The 21,879-nt window shown below is 39.4% G+C and overlaps 1 protein-coding gene across 1 annotated transcript in view; it reads right to left on the reverse strand.

The window, feature by feature from the left end:
- DDX10 (DEAD-box helicase 10) overlaps nucleotides 1-21,879 on the reverse strand; it is a 340,206-nt gene that overhangs the window by 218,156 nt on the left and 100,171 nt on the right. Inside the window, exon 13 of the mRNA XM_032780205.2 lies at nucleotides 18,144-18,588. Coding sequence (XP_032636096.1) covers nucleotides 18,144-18,588 — 445 coding nt within the window. The remainder of the gene's footprint in view (nucleotides 1-18,143; nucleotides 18,589-21,879) is intronic.

The raw sequence follows: 21,879 nt of genomic DNA on the forward strand, positions 1-21,879 counted from the left end.
GGGCAAAATACTTAAAGTATTTTGCAAATGTAAATCCACACACCCCAAACTCTGGGGATATAATAGAAACCATCTGAAAACCTGGCCACTAAGTTTGCAAGTATTTCAGCAAATTACTACGTTTTAGTTTTCATTTTATCTCTATACAAATAAACCATGACTACATCCATATTAATCTATCAGGTTTAAGACAGCTGTGAAGAGCCATTTTAGAATTAACAGCTTTCTCCCTATCACCCTTTGTTACAAAGAAATGTGCTAGTGATGTTAGCATTTGTGATTTAACATAAAAAAGTACCGCACTGCATTACTGATTTGTAAAGAATCCAATCTGAGAATATTTCCTGAGAGTACAGTCTAATAAAAAGTCATAATACTGTCTCTATCGTAAAAGACTGGTTATTAAAAACTAGATAATACTTCTCAGAAGTTGTGAAATTAATACACTATTTTTTCTCCACCAATGAAAAGTTTTATTTGTTACAATAGAGGCTGAAATACGCATGCCCTTATTCTATGCTGCACTCAACTCTCCTACCATAAGCCTGATAGAACGCCAGCTTTGCAGTGGAAGCTTTCTGACTGGAGCAGTTACAATTCTTCTTTCACAGATAAGAAAATGCTGGTGAAAACAAAATTTCAATAAGTATTAATTTTATTCAGTACGTGAGAGATTATGGAAATGAGGAAAGCTGTTATATTCTCCCATCCACAGCTTCCTAAAAGAAACCAAGCACAGTCTTGTTTGTTCCTTTTAGGTCAAGGAGACCATCACAAACATTAACTTTTCAAATATTTATTTTAAACAGATGTACATTCTTCTTATAGCCTTTTGCTTGTCACATCAATCCAGCTCAACAGCTCTTGTACTTGGTCTCCAAGTGTTCTTGTCAAGTACATCTTCCAAGTTGACTCCAACCTTCTTCGTGTTCTCCATCAGAATCTCAAGCCACTTTTTTAAAGTCTTCTTCCTGTGACTACTAGCTCTTGGGCTATGTTAGCCAGAGAGTACATGTTTCATCATATCACGTGACCCAGCCATCTCACTCGGTACTCCCTCAGCTCTTCCATGATGGAGACTACTTGTCTCATGGCTCATACCGTTTCATTGCATAGTCTGTCAGCTCTCATCTTTGCTCAGATGGATGCTGGGTTTCTCGTTTTGATAGCGTGGAAAAGAAGTTCTCTCATCCTCTGTGACTTAACTCTTTGGGGGAGAATTGTATGTCCCATGCTTTGTGTTTTACCTGCACAGCCATATATTTCATGTTATAGCCATCTCGGATGATGACCCAGCACATGTTGTTCATTTTAAGAACACTTTTGACAAAACAGAAAGAAGGCACCAATGGGAGATTTCTAAAGATAGCTACAGCACTCGACTCAAGATTTAAGAATCTGAAGTAGCTTCCAAAATCTGAGAGGGACGAGGTGTGGAGCGTGCTTTCAGAAGTCTTAAAAGAGCAAAAATCCAATATGGAAACTACAGAACCAGAACCATCAAAAAAGAAAATCAACCTTCTGCTGGTGGCATCTGACTCAGATAATGAAAATGAACATGCGTCAGTCCGCACTGCTTTGGATGGTTACCGAGCAAAACCCATCATCAGCACGGACACATGTCCACTGGAATGGTGGTTGAAGCATGAATGAACATATGAATCTTTAGCACATCTGGCACATAAATATCTTGCGACGCTGTCTACAACGGTGCCATCAGAATGCCTGTTCTCACCTTCAGGTGACATTGTAAACAAGAAGCGGACAGCCTTATCTCCTGCAAATGTAAACAAACTTGTTTGTCGGAGTGATTGGCTGAACAAGGAGGAGGACTGAGTGGACTTGTAGTCTCTAAAACTTTTACATAGTTTTATTTTTGAATGCAGTTTTTTTTGGTACATAATTCTACATTTGTAAATTCAACTTTCATGACAAAGATCACACTACGGTACTTGTATTGGGTGAATTGAAAAATACTATTTCTTTTGTTTCTTACAGTGCAAATAACTTGTAATAAAAATAATATAAAGTGTGCACTGTACAGTTCGCATTCTGTGTTTTAATTGAAACCAATATATTTGAAAATGTAGAAAACATCCAAAAATATTTAAATAAACGGTATTCTATTATTGTTTAACAGTGTGATTAATCGTGATTAATTTTTTTAATTGCTTGACATCCTTAGAATTTTTATTCCCTTCCCTCAGAGCTCAAGCTGATGGGATGAGTCCACACACACATCTCCACTTCATGGATGCAGGGAGGTGTGGGGGGAGGGGGAGAAGGGGAAAGTCTTTGTTCTTTGATGTTTCACAATTGCACATTTGATTTCAGTGGGCCTTCTTGGTAGGCAGGACCTAGCACCGTCTGTAGGAAGCCATTCATTTTACATTAATTAATGCTCCTTTCCTGTTTGATGACTTACACAATTGCAGAGGTTTACAATGCAAACACTCAATATAACCTTATAACATGGGGGTACAGAGTTATAAGTGAGATTACTACATGTAGTATCCTACAAGCATTTCATAAAGTCTAAACAATAAACACATAATTATAAACTTAACATCTATTTTAACAATCCTAATACACAGGAGAGCCAGACTAGTTTCCAGCTATGCATTGGTCAGTGAGACCTAGGGACCTTGGCATAAGCTGGCACCTGGTCTGTCAGTGTCAGGAGGGGGATACTGATGACAGTTGTACTGGCTTCCTCAATTTCACCTCCTCTCCCAGCTGTTCAGTTTCTTTTTCCCTGAATTTCTCTGCCCTTGCTTCTCTGCCTTCTGGTCACCCTCTTCCCCCCGACAGATACTTCCCTTCCTGGATTTGCTGCAAGTCACCTAGCCACTTTCTCCCCAGACACACTATCTAGATGCCTCATTCTCTTTTGGGTGCATTCCCCTCATGCTGGTGGCTACTGTTTTTTCTCTATAAATAGCTGCCCACAGTACAAACAGGTCTGATGGCTTTTTGTTCCCAGTTACTTTTATACTCTAAAGCTTGGCTATGAAGAACATGGACACAGAATCACATGGCAACAAGGAGAGCCAACTCCATGAACAACATACTCCAAAAAGGAACAACATATTCCATCACCAGACAGCAATCCACAATCTGAAACTGCTGCCCTATACACATACAAATAAATGCCACTTCCCCATGAAATTCTACTGTTACTGGCGTCATAATGAATTATGAAGGACTGACTTTGATGAACATCTGTTGAATCAACCACCAAAACATGGATTTCTCTTCTTAACTCTAAAATGATGAGAGTTTAAAATTATACATCACAGATGTTAATCCATAAACCTGCCTGAACAATCCTGTTTTAAAATGTTTAGGCACAGTTTGCTAACTGATGATTACTAAAATAGCAAGTCTCTGCACCACAGAAGACATAGCACATAAATGCTTTTGTAGAGTAAGGCAATGTCTACACTAGACACCTTACAGTGGCATAGCTGCAGGGATGCAGCAGCGCTGCTGTAAAATCTCTCCAGTACCTGCTCTATGCTGATGGGAGATATCTCGCCTGTTGACATTATCAAACCACCCTTACAAGCGGCAATAGTTATGTCAGCAGGAGAAGCTCTCCTGCTGACATAGCGCTGTGCACACTACCACTTATGCCGGCGAAACTTAATTCACCCGTGGGGGTGCTTTTTTCACACCCCGATTGACTTAAGTTTTGCTGACATAAGTGGGAATGCAGACATGGCCTAATTCTCCTTGTTCCCCACCGTATTTGGTAGACTTTTAACACATGACTTTTAGCTGCTTTCTGCTGCCACTATTTCAAGAGACAGCATTTTGATTTAAATTAGCAGTACATAATGCCAAGTAACATTTCACAATTTCAGCAGTTGGCATTAGGGAAGTTGCTCATTTATAAGCTATACTATAACTATAAGCATTTCTAAACATTTATCAACATAACATTCAGGCACCAGTCAATTATCACTTCACTTTCTGATGTAGAAGCACCAACTACATAAAAGGCGGGTAGACTAAAATGTTACGGGGAAAAGCAAGGCAATTCTGATTTAATCCCTGATTCAAAATACTTGACTCCTTAACGCACTCTTGTAAAGTCAAATATTGCAGTAAGCTGGAGAAGTGCAATATGAAATGAGTATGCAGAACTATTCTAGAAGTACTATTGTAGGTTTTAAGCAAACTAATTTAACAAATGATTTTACAAAAACAATTCGAATGGAATGATGTCCTCATTTTTGAGGCACGTGACAACATGGCTTAGTGGTCTCTGGGCTATAAAATCATGATCTGAAGTTTACCTTATTAGGACTTACCAAATGCTGAGAAATCAGTGCTAGGTTAAGTCCTAACACTCAAAGTCATTCTATCAAAAATCACCATGTTGCGTCACCGTTGTTTGCCAAAGTCAGGATCAAGATCTATACTAAAAACACAACACAGACTCTACGTTTTTCCTCTGCAGCCTAGGAATAAAACTGTAATAAGACAAAATGGCAGAGAACTATTCACTAACTCAGTGGGTTTGGGGGAGTGGAGGAGATCTTAGAGGTTGCTTCAAATGGGCTATTAAACAGAGGCCCTTTTCTCACATCTCTAATGACTAAAGTGAAAAAGCTGCATGACAGAGTTCACGATAATCACAGGATCCTAGCCCATATAAATGAAGGCAGACAAAGTGCTAGTGTATTGAGAACAGGGATGGGAGGTGAAATCCTCAATTCTCATTCCAGCTCTCCTACTGACCACCTGCATGATCTTGGGCAAATCATTTAATCTCATAGTCCTTACCTGTAAAGATAAGGTATATGAAGATGAGCGTTTTTACAGCATTTTACATTTTCAAAATTCTGTGCAGTATTATGTTGTAACGCTGGTAAACCAGGTGCCAGCTTTTGCCAAGCCTTTAGACCTCAGCTGGGCACTGACAAATTCATTGCTGGAAACCAGTCTCTTTCACCTGTGCGTTAGTATGGTTAAGATAGGTATTGGACTTATAACAATCTGTTTAGTATTTAGACTTTAAGAAATGCTTCTAAATTGCTGCATGCATTAATCTCACTTATAATTTCTTTATCACATGCTATCAGCTAATATTAAATATTTTACTTTATAACTAAAATACATTTGCCCTGAAACTGTCAGTGTTTCAGAAGGGATTGTCTCTTACCCATCAAAAAGGGCTATGAAAACTAAATGGGCTATTGTAGGACATCATAATACAAGGACATTGCTAATTGCGCCTCCACGTGCTTGAATTCTGGAAGAAGGAAATAAAGATAATGGAACAAGAAAAGTTTTCATCTCTTGGGCTGTTTGGACTCTCACAGAGCTGAAGCTACAAAACAGAAGCCAAGAGCCCCAGGTTAGCCCTAAAAGACATTCATTGCTAACAGACTGCTACAACTCTGTCACCTTTCGGAACCCCAGTCTGCCACTCATTTGGGTATATAAACCTGCCTTCTTTAACCTGTAAATAACTCTCTCATTTCTTTTTCCTGGTTATTAGAGCCTTAGTTAGTTTACTATAGGATTGGCTACATGCGTTGTCCATAATGTGAGATCTGAAGTACAAATTGACCTAGGAAATAGGTGATCTCTTGGGACTGGAAGCAACCTGAATCTTTTCTGATCTTTCATGGATAGCAATCATCTATCGCTAAGGCCAGCAGAAGCAGAAGCTCCTAAATGCCTTATTGTCCAAAGACTGAGTATTGGAATCCACCTAATATGAAACAGACATGATACTCCAAATCATATTTAATGCCAAGTGTTTTAGACTGTACTATTTAAATGGGTGTTGGTGCCAAAAATGTCAAGACAACCTGGACACAGTCTGCTGTCCTTATTACTAACATTTCTGATTGAAATTTCAATCATTTAGATACAATTAAAAGCTACTTCAGCTTTCACTGTTGCCATAACTAACCTGGTTCTCAAATACCCCTTGGGATGAGGTGCAGGGCAACTGCAGCTGAGCCAGCACTCTGATCACTGTTACTCCAATTAGTTGCCCTAGAGCACACCTGACTATGGGAACTGCACTCAGTTGATAGATCTGGATGCGTTGCAGGGAATTAAAGGCTAATTAATTCATTAGCCCAGATCACACAAAAGGTACAGGAACAAAGTGCAAACAGAGACAGAGAGAGAGAGAAGCAGGGCTGTAGAGTCAGAACCACAAGAGATCTCTCCTCTCCATGGCTCAATGAGCTGAGGGCTCCATGGTACTATTGATATGATGTTGCATAGTCTGTAAAGAAAGAGCAAAAGAACACTCTAAATAAAATGCAGGTGTTTTACCAGAAGGTGGTCTCTGAGCTCTTTGTGGACTATGAAGTAGGCAGGAGAGGAGTTGGCCCTGCCACACACACCTACTGAAAACTCTACTCCAGCCTATCTTCTAATCCTAAAACTAATACAGCTCAATTGTGTGTATCACGGTGAAGTGCCGCTGCTCTTTTCCATTTGTTCTTAAGATAGAGTTTAGTCATTTCCAACTGAAGTATTCAGGTTCTTTCTGCTGCTTACAAACCACTAGTTGTAAATGAACTAAACTAACATACTGTAAGTCAGACTTAAGCAATCAAAAAGGTTAAAAACCAACAAACTAATAAAAATGTTGCCACTTAAATCACGAGGATGCAAGACTGTATTCGAGACAAACTTTCCGATTCAGTAATATCTGCATTCTCAAATGGAAAATATTTGGATCATTGTATACGCAAGTCAGAACTCAACACAAGGAAAATTCTCCTTTAAATATGCTAATACAAGATGGATTCTTACTTACAATCCCAATCTACAGATTATATATAACAGGGCAAACAAGAGGAGCTGCAAACCTCAAAGATCTCACCATTCATGAAAGCTGGGTTGTAATTTCAACTTTTAGAATTTTGCTTAGAAGCAAGATCTTGCATATCAGAATTACATACAAGACAATACACTGCATATTTATTAATAAGAATGCTCAAACTACAGAGATCAAATATCTACCAAACAGGCAGATTTCAAAATGAAGGCACCAAATGCCACTGCTAATCTTACATAAGTAAATCACAATAAAATTTTAGAACGATTACTTGTTTAGGACAACCATTTTATACATTAAACACAGCTTAGTAAGAGATGCAGAGGAGCCATTTGAATAGTAAAAAAAATATCAAAACAAATCATCAGTAACTCAGGCATGTTGCTCTTCCCTCCTCTGCATAACTTCCCATTTACCTGAGCACCATAGGAGGTACTACAATAGATGACTAACTCCTTTTGCTGACTATCTATATAAACTTGCAAACAGCCAACACTGTACTATGTGCAGAAGCCCGTAAATAACGCACTGGAACAGGAGACAGAAAACATTGGGGGCTGCATTCAAAAGATGATGCACATTTACCTAGCAGAGTGCAAAAGGGCCTAGTGTCATTAAAAACATCCTTTTATCCCCCACTCCCACCCCCGAACTGGTTTCAAAACCTTTGCAGGATTCTTACTAGGTTAGAATATGACAAGAACACTCATTTTAAAATAATACTGGCAAGAAGATGGACAGCACCGATAAGCCCAATGTCTAAGGGTGCCCCAAAGAACAAATATAAAACGTAACATTGAAGCATGTCTCTAGATAGAACATTGTTTACCACGCACTTTCAAGTATGGAAGCACCCTCTGACAAATGTTTTTTGAAATGACATCCGATTGTGTTAAATTGGATGTCACAAGCTTTCCTGAAAGCAAATGTTGCTTGAACTGAAGTTATTGGAGCTGCAAAGAGGTTTTTTTTATACACTCCTTTTCATTTAATTTTCAGAACACACATGCAGTTTGCTGTCGAGGCTGAAGAAACTTGTGACTTTTGTTGACAGGTCTTGTTTCCACTTGCTTTAAATAAAATTATTTTCTAATTATGTTGCAGGTTCTTGAAGCACTTTGTTTCGCTTGTATACAACCCTATACCAGCTCACTTCACTTTTACAGCACCCAGTGGATTGTGCTGCATATCACGGCTTGAAATAACCAGGAACCCTCTATTTCTAACCTATTTGGGAAAAAGCTGAGGCAGCAAGGATAATAATTTATGGTATACATTTGTCACAATGTTAAATTTCAGTTAAGGTGTACATTAAAATAAATATTTCTGTGCTCAGTTTGCTACAAGGTTAGTATTGCAATGTGTCTTTAAGGAAGCGGAAGCAAAAACATGCTCACTTTAAAGATACCGGGCAGTGTTAGAACAGCTTTGCTCTACTATGCATGAACATCCGGGCTGCACCATAGCCACAGAAAGGGGTAAGAGAAGACTTCACAGGTGTGGAAACACAATCCTGCTGCTATCCAAGCACACCCACACGGTGGACATTTTCTGCCCTTTCATCCAAGGAACAGCTCCTGGAGGAGCCAAACGCCTCTGATTGGTATGACAGCCAAAGAACTGAAGAGGTATCTAGAAACAACCAACAAAGGATGCTTGAGTTGGTACGAGAAAATATCTGAATGCAATGATTGATCAAAGTCTGACTGAAAGTAGAGCAACAGAAGGAAACCCCTTTGGGTTCAGACAGTAGTAGAAGTAATCATATTTAGTCAAAGTTGTGACAAATGCTTCTGATCCATCTGCACTGAAGCATGCTTCCTTTTTGCCAATGTGCAGAGAAGACAGTATTAGAGAACTGTGTTTCAAGTTTGGTACCTATTAAGGCTAAAACATGGCTCCTTAATATGTTTTCTATGGCAAATCAATGTTGAAACAAGCAGTTACCTAGTGTCTTTTGGAGTCAATTCCTAACAAGATTAGTTATAAGAAGGCTTATCCCTATCTGTCATTTTCTGTGCTTTTGTAAAATTAAGCCTGCAGATGTTCAAGTCACAATATTCCAGTGTAGAATGTTTATTGTATCTGCAGGGGGTGGGGAAATTCTAGTGTATGTCTGTCCTTGAATTACAAACCAAGCTAACTAATTGAGACAGGATCACACGGTCTGAAAGTTTTCCATATTGTCTTCCTAGAGGATCGACAATGTATGATCCCATATCCTAAAATGCAAAATCCATAGCACAGGACAAGCCAGACAATGTATCACATTTATGACTAGACAACCCTATCAATGAAGGATAAGCAAAGAAGAAAATAAAACTACTTTAGACTCTATCCTTGTTCTCAACTACATGGTCCTGCAGTGCTTTTAAAAAAACTAGAACTCTTGCATTTGCAAGCACAACAGCTGATTTCACAAAATCAGAATACAAAAAGAAAGTATCTAGATCTTTTTAAAAATATGAATCTTGCTAAATATTGTTCCACATATTTTAAACAAATAACTTCCATTATGTTATAGCCAACAATTATCTAATCTGATTATATATTTGATAGTCACTGGATATAGGCTAATTCTGATGAAGAAATATTACTCTCCTAAATAAAAACCCTATAGAATACAACATAATTTTACTTAAATACATCAGGATTTTAAACCTAACAGATAAAACAGATCATAACCATGACTTTTTTTAAAAAAATTAGGTCAGAAACTTATATCAAACTTTAATACCTACTACAGTCCTGCCACTTTATCCAAGGTCTCATTTTTTACATGGCAGTACAGAGAAACCTTAGCCCTTGTTTTTATTTGTCACAAAAATAGGAAGGCAGAGTGTGTACAAGAGAGAGACAATGAGAATACAGGGAAAGAGTGAAATAGCTACTGAAGCTGTACTATTAACAAAACTAACATATTTGAGCTATCCTGCTTCAGGATGTCCCCTAACCTTCAATATCAGATTACATAACAGATATTCAATGACAAAGAAAATAAATCCTAGGAAAGACACATACCTCTCCTACTCCACCTTCAGTTTAACTGGGACACGAAATTTCAAAGCAATCCCATTCCTACTGTTTCAAAGCCAGCTTTATAACCTAATAATAATGCCCTAAACTGGAGACCCAAGGCCAATAGCAATTCTTAGTCTATGTCTAGAACACCCAGTAAAATATAAGTAATTTACTTTATAAGCCATTAGCATCAATTTGCTAAGAAAATTAGCAATCAAATCTCTACTACAAATCATTTCTGAAAGATAGCAATGGCAGGGGCTTAAAGGAAAAGCACCTAGAGATAGAGAGAAATTACAGAACTTTGAGGTATTATCAGAATATTAGGGATTTGTTGTTTTGTTAAAATAATTTTGCTATTGCTCTGTGGTCTCTATTAATCTTACACACATAACAGGAACACCAACATTAACTGTTTAGTATTTGCTGGTTTTAGTATACTGCTGCTTGAGATAGAATCACTTATGCCTAAAGCTACAAGTAGGTCACAGAGGTCACAGATCCTGTGATTTTAGGGATGTCCATGACTTCAGCCCGGGGCAGTGGGGCTCCCATGATTTATTGCTTATTGCCTGCATCCTGCCCGTCACTTTTACTAAAAAGCCCCATGACAAAATCTTAGCCTTACTTATGCCTCATTTAACCTTTTAGCACCACAAATTTCAACTACATCTAAAAAAAGGAAAATGAGGTGCTTAGCAGCACTTACAGGCCAATTTTTATGCTGCTATTTGATATTTAAAATGCACCACGACCCACATTAGCATTTTACTGTTACAAAGTATGTACCAGTTTTCATTCTATTCTTCTCATGAAAACCCAGACATGCCTCCATGCACCCTTAGGGCAAGAGCAAATGGGACAAAGGCCCAGTTTGGGGGGAGGAGGGAAAAATCACAACGTTCGGGGCAGAGCAGGATTTATGGTCACCCTAATGCTCATATACTATTTTTCTCCACTAACTCCTGTCTCTTTCCGTGCACCTGCTTGACAGTGCTCATTTAATGAACAGCTATTCAGTATTTTGTTTTCTTCTCATTGTTCAATGAGTGGCACCAGGCCATATTTACTGCACACTATTCAAACTCTGCTCTGAAGACAGAATTGTTCATTTTCTGATGATACACATCACTATCATATGAATGCTTCACAAACGTTAATTTATTTTCACAACACGCTTCTGAGATGAGGGGGCATTATCCTCATTTTACAGACGGGGAACTGAGGCACAGAGATTTAGGTCCACAGTATCCACAAAGTTTTGGTGCCAAATTTATGACGTGCAAGACCTGATTTTTCAGAATATTTAGCATAAAGGTATGTTTACTCTACTAGCACAGACACTTACTACAGCAACAGAAGAGGTTTTTCCATTGCTGCAGTAAATCTACCTACACTGAGGAAGTGGGGATTATTTCAACCTACTTAGTGCCCAGAGCACAACATTCTTCACAGACCTGAGTGGTGTAGTTAGGTCAACCTACGTTTTAGGTATAGACCAGGCCTTATACAGCACTTCATATATTCCAATCACAGCTCCAATGACTTCAGTTACCGCTGAGTGCACTCAGCACTTCTGCAAATGAAACTCTAGGGTAGCAACTTCAGTGCCCAGAAAATGAGGAACACACTATTGACCACTTAGGAAAGGTTTTATTTAAATGAATTGCCCAGCATTACATAGGAACCCCATGGCACAGGCAGGGATAAAATCCAGCTCTCCAATGCAGCATTTAACTGCCTTAACCATGACACCATCCTTCCTCTTCCTGAAACCCCTTGTCTCATTTACTACACACCTTCCAATTTCTGCAACAAACCATGTGGAGTTTCTAGAGACAACAGCCTGATTCGTCCACAGTGCAAGCATGTCCTCTGCACTGAATGAGGCAGGTGCCTTGTAGAAAAAACAGTATGTAAAAAAAAACTGTAATTAAAGAATTACTGAATGTCAGTCAGGAGACACTACTTTGCTGTCTTCAGCTAATTAACCAAAACAAAGTTTATAGTGCTTATGAAGAAAGACTGAGACCAACAATATCTCACCTCTCTACTGTAATGGGAAGGTTTAAGAAGAGATAATTTAACAGCATGAGTTTGATGGAAGAAGAATTCATGTGGGAATGGTGCTCCAATTTTCTGTGTAACGCTGACAGTTTGTCAATTTAAAATTCCTATCATGCAACATGAGAAATTTTATAGTCCTTGTTCCAACAATACTTAACTCAAAAGTAACTTATCAAAATTGTAGATATTTTCATTTTTAAAGTGTAAAAGTATACAAATTGGGATGCTGTTTAAATCTGTTCATAATCTTAAAAATAATTATATACATGCTTCCAAAATCCCTAGAGTTCTGTTATTTTAAGGTAAGGAACTTCACGTAACACTTAACCAGAAAGCAAGCAAGGCAAAACTTCTGACAAATTACTGTAATCATCACTAATGTATAATTTTAATATCTATTAAATGGACACACAAAGGCAAATCAAAGATGCATTGTGCTTGAATCCTTCCATACAATTTCTATAGTACACATTTCTAGATTGAAGAACAAAATAAATCTTCAGTAAGAGACTCTTTCTTCTACTGAAAAATATACGAAACCATTACATTAAAATGTTACACCCTAGACTTAATTTTCCATGATAACTCACTTTAAACAGCATACTACTGCATACACCATTCAACACTAAAGTGCACAGTTAGAAAAATGTTTTGTGCCTCTACTTTAACAGACACACACTAGGAAATATTTCAGTGGAAAACAATTTTAATCAAACAGTAAAAATTTTAAAAGTTAAGAAATTTTATGCTTTAATTTTTAAGCTTACAATGGTTCATATGCACAGCTGTCAATTACAAACTTGTGTGCACACCGTGCTCTTGCTGAACAGCTAGAAACAGCATATTAAGCCACACGGTGTCATCCTTCAAAGTACATCATTCATCTTAATGCCTTCATTGATCAAAATTCTACCTTGATGTTTCAAGATATCTAGACCTTCAACCTGCCTGGACTTACAAGAAAACAGAAGTTAGCTTCCTTGTAGCTGCCTACTGGACACTTTGATCTCACCAAACACAGACATTTATCAGAGGGACAGGAAAACTGTTTCACCATACAATCGTCATTAGCTGGGAGTTTCAAGCATGAATCTTTTCACTGATGGTCTCTGACCTGGAGTAATACTGTAGGTACATCTTCCTTTAAGCTCAGTAACGTTCCAGATACAATGAAGTGGTGTTGTTGATTTGGTTTTTTTGTATGTTTGTTGTTTGGAGGGCAGAAGGGTTGCCACAGAAACTTTTACCTCCAGAATGTTCAGTTCAGACGAATTGAAACCAAACTACTAATATGCTAGAGGATGCTCTGTTTTGAAGAATGGTAATATTTGTTTATGTAGTTTACTTACACAGAACGATTCTCAGAGCACATACATTCAAGGTTGCCCACTGGCCTTGGTGCCTCATCCAATTATGCCACAATACCCAATGTATTATACAGAAAGGAAATATTTGCTTAAAAATGCAAATGCCACACAGAGCAATAGATTGGTGATAAGCTCATGCACAAGCAAAATTTGAGTACTTGTGCTTGCAGTTATATTCACAAACAGCTTCCTATCTCAGATGATAGTAGGACAGGCCTTCAGTGTTTCATCTACTCCAGGTGTAGAACTATTTCCTTAACATACCTACTCATTTCAGAAAAATACACACCGGGCTAGCAATAAAGAAAAATTTGCCCTTGCTCCTATTTGTATGCAGAAACCAAAATACTTCAGACGTTACAAACAGAGAATACTCAGCTAACATTCTGCTCTTGCAACAATACTGTATAGAAAATTTTCAGTTAGAAACATTCACCACACAATCAGTTTATTTAGATGATGTCACAGTTTATCTCGGTCAAAAAAAAGTCTGAGGTGTGAAAGCTGACATGAATGAAGTCCTGCTTGAGGAAGAGGGTAACCTGACTGTTTTTCAAAGAGTCACTCTGATTTAACATATCTAAGTCTCTTTGAAAATTGTTGTCAGTGCCCTCTGACAGAGGCAGGATATCCAATCAGAGGGACCAGCAATCTGATCCAATATGGCACTGAGCTTGACATAATAAAAGGAAACAAATCTCATTTACAGAGGACTTTTTGTTGGGAGTTCAAATATAAACATGCTACTGTGAATCTCTAGTCAGCAGCAAGCTAAGGAGGCTATTTTAAACAATACTAATGAACAGTTAAAATATTTAAAAACATCTTTGTAGGTACTGTGCGATTTACCCCAAAAAATCTGCATAAATAAAAAATATATATCTATAAAAGGTTATCAAAAAAACCATAAAAGCAAAGCTAACTTAGGAATTCCGGCGACCCCTCACGCAAATACTGTATTCCTTTCAAAACAATTATATAAGGGGTGAGAGGAGCAAAGCCTGTAAGGAGCAAGAAAAGGCTGTCAGGATGTATCCAGTTAAAAACTCAAGATGGCTAAAAGCTGGGACTGGACAACAGAGGATGAATCACTCAATAAATTGACCTATTTTGTTCACTCCGTCTCTGAAGCATCTGGCACCAGCCATTGCTGGGAGTCAGGATACTGAGCTAGATGGCCCATTCATCTGACCCAGTATGGCTGTTACGTTCAGTTCTTTGCATATCTTGTAGCAAATTAAATTTTAAGAGATTTAACAACAAGATCAAGTAAGTGTCAAGGTTTTTTTTACTCAACTTCACAATCTACTTTTGTACCAGCTATGGTCATGCTCAAAAGTACATTTTTCACTGCACTTGGCTATGAGCTATTTGGAGAGATTTGTCTGAAACTCTTTAATTGCTGAATTATCTTAATTTCATATCGCTATAGTTTCTATAGTCAACAAAGAAAACGTGCATGTAATTTCATATTAAAATAGAAAATGGAATCGAGAGTAAATGATACCAAAATTATTTGTTACACAAATTCTAATACCTTTAGTTAAGAGGAAACCAAATAATTATTGAAGACAAACACATATAAAGGCACCAATATTTTGTGACATGTGTTCATTTTACACAAGTTCTGACTTCTTTTTCCTGGGGGACTTGAAAGACTGAGACAGTGACTTCACATTAAGTACGTTATTATTTAATTTATATTATTACAGAGCTTATGAGTCGAGGACCAGGACCCCAATGTGCTAGATGCGTACAAATACATAACAAGAGGACCGTCTTGGCCCAAAGAACTTACAATCTAAGTGTAACTCTTACCATGCTTGAAGAGCCACATCAAGACATTATCTTTCAGCTAACAACCAAACAGCACTTCCTTCACAAAAGTGCAAAATCTGAGTCACCCGAGAGAGGATGTGTTATTAAGGAATTGCTATCTTTAACCTCTTAAGATACTACAATCACTCTTTAAGAGGCATTTTCTGCCCATTTTTCCCCCATCTCACTTTCCAATCATTTATGTTACCCATATGCAACACTCACAGGCCAATGAACATAAGATTTTATAAGAGTTCTTGTCACAGAAGGCAACCTTTTAAACTATAAACTTCAGACTAAATGTGCAAAACAGCTGTTTAGCAAATACAAAACTCAGAATTTGATAACAGAAATGTTTGAGGAGCAAGCCATAAGGCATAGTCTCAGGTTTCTTGTATGAGTGCCTATAACTGATGTGGGTCTTTTGGACACTAATGTGAAAGACTTAAAAAACACCTTAATTTTTTTTGCAAGTAGATAAAATCAAGTTTTCAACCCTGCTGCAAAGAAAATGAACTCTGTCTTGCTTGAGCTTACATAAACTGACTTATAAATCTTTAATACAAGGACAGTATCAAAAGGTTATTTGCAGAGGTTCAAAATGGCTCTCTTCTAATCACTAATACTTTTCAGAACATCTCTCTAGCTAGCATTCTTAAAAATGGAAGCATCTCTTTTTGTCATTTGTCAAATATAACATTCAAAACCACCTCCTACTAAAATACTAATATTTATATAGTCTTCTGTTTAAGCCTGCAAAATTATCCTGGAAACAATTTGGAAAACTGGCACAATTCCTGGTTAATATGAGCAGAGCTCTCACACCAACTACAGATAAATGTTTGAGTTTTTTAAACGGAAATTCCTTTCCAGGGGTACTGGAATAATTTTTATACTTGGGGTGCTGAGAGCCACTGAATCAAGCTGTAAACCCTGCATATAATGGAAACCACTTCAAGACAGGGAGTGCAGCAGCACCGGCAGCACTCCCAACACCCCTAGTTCCAGCATCTACGTTCCTTTTTGCCTGAAGCTGAAATTTTAATTATTGTTTCTGATTTTTTACATGTCAATATGCTCTCTCCTCACATTGCATTTACACTAGAATTCTAAACATTTTGGTAGACACCAAATAAGCAGAAAACTAAATAAAGTAGGCAGGAAAATCCTACAGATAGAGGGGATTGCCGAGACACAGGCAGTGGGGCCCGGGAGCTGCACACTCACAAGAAGCTGAATAGTACAGTCTTCCCCAAACCTCATTTCATTATTCCCCATTAACATCTCCCAGGTATAGAAATATCTCCAAGTACTTTTTCCTAACAACCCTGAAGGAAGTGGGAGTGGGGAGGGAACATTACACTCAAGCCTACAAGCTGAGTAACTCCAGTCCCCACTCTGCCTGAGCCCTTTAGTGGGGAAACAAAGCTGGTCATCTCTGCCCGATACACAGATATCCAAGCCAGGGGCAGCCGGTGAACCGGCTGTTGGGAAAGGCTGGCAGCCGAGCCCTCTCCTTCTACCCGAGGCCCCATCCCTCGCCTCCCTTTAGTCCCCTCCCGCACAGAAGCCCAGAGCACTTCTCCCCCACAACCTTAGTCCTGGGCCACCCGAGTGCCCCAAACCCTAGAGTTCTGGGAAGGTCCCCAACCCCAGCCCCAGAGCTCTGGACAGATCTCAGATCCCAAACCCTCAGCCCTGAAGCTCCAGGTGGCATGGCTTAAGCACCCCCAGCCCCGGGCAGAAAAAAGATTCCCATAAAAGTTAGATGCTGGAGTACAAACCTGGTACTGTACAACTGCCCAGGATTTCAAAGCAATGTGACCTGTCACTTCTTAAATAGCTTGTTTTCCAAGTAATACCCTCACAAAAAAATGTGCAACAATTTTCAGCATCTTTTTTTCAAAAAAATGTAATCCACAGGCTGACTGGACAGCGTAAATTTAAAACAAATACTTTCCACAGTATGTGAAAATAAAGATTCAGTGAAAGACGGACACTTAAGAATAACTAATTTTGCTTAATAGAAGAATCTCTTTATAAATATATCTAAGTAAAAAACGCTACCCCAGTGAAGCACTGGAATGGGTTACCTAGGGAGGTGGTGGAATGTCCATCCTTAGAGATTTTTAAGGTCAGGCCTGACAAAGCCCTGGCTGGGATGATTTTGTTGGGAACTGGTCCTGCATTGAGCACGGGGTTGGACCAGATGACCTCCTGAGGTCCCTTCCAACCCTGATATTCTAAGATTCTATGAAGTCGCCGTGAAATGTACTGTTATTTAAATTCAGCTTTTTGTAGTAAAGAAACTAATGGATCACTAGATGAAAAGATACATTATCAAGTGTAACTTTTTCTACATAAGTATTTTTCATAAATATCTTGACTATACTTCATAGAACACCATACCTGAAAAATGCTACATGTGTCAGAATATCAAGAAAGAAGGACACTGAGGTGTCAAGCCATATACACTTGCCACAGAAATGAAAGATCTAGATGAACACTTTTAATAAACCTTTATAAGAGTTTTACAAGAAATGTTCTCTTTGTTATTGGATTAACTCCCAATAGCAAAGGTCTCATTAAAAAGTAAAATTCATGGTGTGAAGGATAAGTTATTGTAAAGAACATTTGTAATGATCTGTATTATGAAGTGGTGCATAATGGATTACAATGAGGTTTCCAGCTCCATAAACTCTAAAACCTCATCAATTTAGTTAAAGTTATGACTGTGTCTGCTGCTACTTTTAGGAAAGTACAAGAAAATTGGTAAGTATAAAGACTTAGAACTGTTAAATTTCTCAGATATCTAAGTTATGAATAATATAACATAGGCCATCCATGAGGCAGGATACTGTTCACTGTATATATGAACAGTAAAAAATCATGTAATTTCAGTTAAGGCTAATTCTGTCCTCTGATACAGGTGGGCAACTCATTTGATATCAAATGAGCATTGTGTAGGGGCAGAATTTTGTTCTTACTCTATTCTCTTACGTAGGTTGCATTAACTTAAAATGAAATTCATGAGGTTCACTCCAAAACGCACTTACCAATACTGCAAGATCTTTAGCTTCCAAGCCAAAAACGTTCTGCCGTTTCACTGTCAGCAAATCAAGATCTCTAAAGTCGTCATCGTCATCTGCAAGGAAATTAATGGATTCTGCTTTTGGAACCTTGTTTATTGAAGGAACTTCCTCCTCTTCAGATAATTCCTCTGACTCATCGCCCTCTTTGTCAATGACTTTGCTGGGGAGTTCTTTTTCCTCTGGTTCTTCTTTTCTCCCCTCTCCTTTCATTCTTTGAACAGTAGATATCTTTTCTTTAAAATGAGTTCCTCTTTCCTCCACCTCTTCATTGCTTACTAAGGAGCATGCATCTTCACACTGCCCTGTCCTCTCTGGGTGGCTTTTTCCTTCCAATGACTCATTCACAGACAATTGTTTCTGGGCTTTCTGAAGAAATCTAACCCGAGGTTCCACTGCAAGGCCAAGGGAGCTAAAGCATGGGATTAAAAATAATAAAAAATTAATCTGAAACTGAAAACCATTCTACTAAGTTAGAAATTATCAGCAGGGGTCTGCGTTTCATTTTGATAATTTTTTTTGTTTAATGTATTTTGACTGGAGTATATACAAACTAGAATCTCTTGATTTTTTTTTGTTTAATTTATACAAACACACACACAGAGAAATGGAGAGTCAAACTGTTGGAAAAATGCAAGCCAACAAACACGGGGGAAAACAACTGGAAACATAAGGAGCTCATTAGAAGGGCAGTGCTGAGAAAACAGTACTCCCAAAAGAAACCCAGAGTGACAGCAAATGGCAAATTAAATTACATTTACAATATAATATGATGGCATAAATGACAATGCAATTTAGTACTGCAGAGGGAAAAGATTCATGTCACACACCAAGGAAACAATGGTACACATCACTGTTGAGACTCTACCTAAAATACTGTGTACAGTTCTACGTATCTTGGTACCAAAAAGACATGGAAGAAATTCAGAGAAGAGTAACAAAAGTGATTAAGGTAAGATAAAGTCTCTAGTGACTACACTAGAGACTTTACACACATCTATACATGTGGTTGTGCCATAATTCACCTATTGTGTGCATCTAAAACCCAAAAGCACGTATCCGAAGGCAAGTAGAAGACGAGTAACCTAGCATGTCGAAGGGGTGTAGGGAAGTATGCGCTTTAGGTTATGGTACAATATGTGCCAGTGTGTAGTGGGAAAAGGGGTACCAACCTAAGTTTTAAGAATCCACTCCATCCCCATTCCCACAATACAGTGAAGTCTTTCCTGCCTGACACTTACTTACACAATATTAAACTTTTCTATGAGAAAAATGTCTATAGTTGCCACAAGGAAATTATTTGATCACCAACTGTAACTTGGAAGATTTCTGGTTAAATAATCAGAGCCTATTACCAGCAACAGGTTAAAACCCGTAAAGGAAATGGAAAAGGTTAACAAAAGAAATAGAATACTCTAAGGCCCATGGCCAAATTTAAAATGAATAAAGAATTTTTATGTAGATTTTAATTTCTTTATAATCATTTCTAGTAACAGCTTTCTCGTGGTGAGAGCAGAACTTGCCAAATGCAAGATTCTCAGGAGCTGAATTAACCAAGTCAGTAGTTTTACTAGTTATTTCTGCTTTTTAAAGTAAAAACCAAGTCTCCATTCCCCCAAGAAGGCCCCATTCTACATGGCTAATGAAGCATCTCTAACTTTAAGTTGCTCCATATTTTTTAAACTCAACCTGGACATGGTTAATCTGATCTTCTGTCTACCTGCACCTGCACTTACCTGTTCTATTCCTACAACCTAGGACAATTCTGACCCTTCCGTACACAGTTTGGAGTAGGATGCAGAGAAAGAGAAAAGTTACTTACCTCACTGTAAAAGACGGTTACTCACCTTTGTAACTGTTGTTCTTCAAGATGAGCTGTTCATATCATTCCAGTTAGGTGTGCATGCGCTGCATGCACGATCATCGGAAGATTTTTACCCTAGCAACACTCAGCGGGTTGGCTAAGGCGCCCCCTGGAGTGGCACCTTATGGAGTTGAATATATGCCCCTGATGTCCCAGCACCCCCTCAGTTTCTTCTTGCCAGCTACTTCGACAGAGGGGAAGGAGGGTGGGTTTGGAATGGATATGAGCAACACATCTCAAAGAACAACAGTTACAAAGGTGACTAACCGTCTTTTCCTCTTCGAGTGCTTGCTCATATCGATTCCAATTAGGTGACTCCCAAGCCTTATTTAGGCAGTGCGGTCCGAGAGAGATGTTGCGGAGTGAAGGACCGCTGAACCAAATGCAGCATCATCCCTGGATTGCTGCACTATCGCATAGTGGGAGGCGAAGGTATGTACTGATGACCAAGTTGCTGCCCTACAGATCTCCTACAGGGAGCGCCCCGGGAGAGAGCAGAACACTTGACACTTCCGATTCTTGCGAGAGGTGAAGAGGTCAACGTGGGGAAATCCCCACTTCCACAAAACAGAACGGATAATGTCTGGACGAATCGACCACTCGTGAACCAGAAAGGATCTGCTGAGGCATTCTGACAAGGTGTTCTGGACTCCTGGGAGAAACAACGCCACCAGGTGGATCGAGTGTGCTAGGCAGAATTCCTACAATTTGATGGTCTCACAACAGAGGGGAGACGATCGCACTCCCCCTTGCTTGTTGATGTAAAACATGGCCGTTGTGTTGTCCATAAGGACTGCGACACAACAGCCCCGAAGGTGCTCGTGGAAAACCTGACACGCCAGGCAAACTGCTCTCAGTTCCTGTACGTTGATGTGTAGGGTTCTCTCTCAAGAGGAACAAAGGCCTTGTGTACGAAGGTTCTTGAGGTGAGCGCCTCAGCCCAGAGATGACACATCCATGGTCAGGACCAGGGAGGGCTGGGGTGCATGGAATGGCACTCCCCTGCATACTAAGCTGGGGTTCAGCCACCAAGCCAGGGAGGAGACAACCTCCGGTGGTACTATGAGCACTGTGTCCAAATCGTGCTGGCCTGGATAGTAGACTGATGCAAGCAAGGCCTGGAGCAGACAGATGAATAGTCAGGCATGTTTGGTCACGAAGGTGCGCGATGCCATGTGGCCCAAAAGATCGAGATACGTGCGAGGTCGAGAAGTTCTGGAGGCTGCAGATAATGGCCACCATGGCCTGGAAGCAGACTTGTGGAAGGCACGCACGGGCGAGATTTGAATCCAGGACTGCTCTGATGAAGTCTATTCTTTGGGTCAGCTGCAAAGTGGACTTTTTGGCATTGAGCAGCAGGCCCAGCTGTCTGAACAGGCTCATGGTGAACCGAACATGAGATTGTACCTGGAGCTCAGAGCGACCCCAAATGAGCCAGTCATCGAGGTACGGAAACAATTGTATCCGATGTTGACAGAGGGAGGCAGCTACAACGGCTATGCAATTCGTAAAGACCCTTGGTGCTGTGGACAGGCCGTAGGACCCAGCGGTCTATTCTTATGTGGGACCATGCAGGGAGGAGATAGGAGAGGCGGCTGGAGAAAGGTGGGAAAGGATCCTGTGAGGAGACTGGTGCTCCACCTCCTGGTGCACCTTCAAAAGTTTTGCTTGGGCCCCGTCAATGCTTTGGGAGGGAGACCTGATTCTGGCCCGTCTGAGGGCCAGACTCCTCCTACCATCCCAGCCACATCTTCTGGAGAAGTCCTCTCTGGGCCGAGGGTTAGGGCAGGTGCGTTGCAGTTGGGGCCGGAAGGACCTCCACTGTGTCACCAGGGTATG

Source organism: Chelonoidis abingdonii, chromosome 1 (genome assembly GCF_003597395.2).
Source record: "Chelonoidis abingdonii isolate Lonesome George chromosome 1, CheloAbing_2.0, whole genome shotgun sequence".
Classification (NCBI taxonomy): domain Eukaryota; kingdom Metazoa; phylum Chordata; order Testudines; family Testudinidae; genus Chelonoidis; species Chelonoidis abingdonii.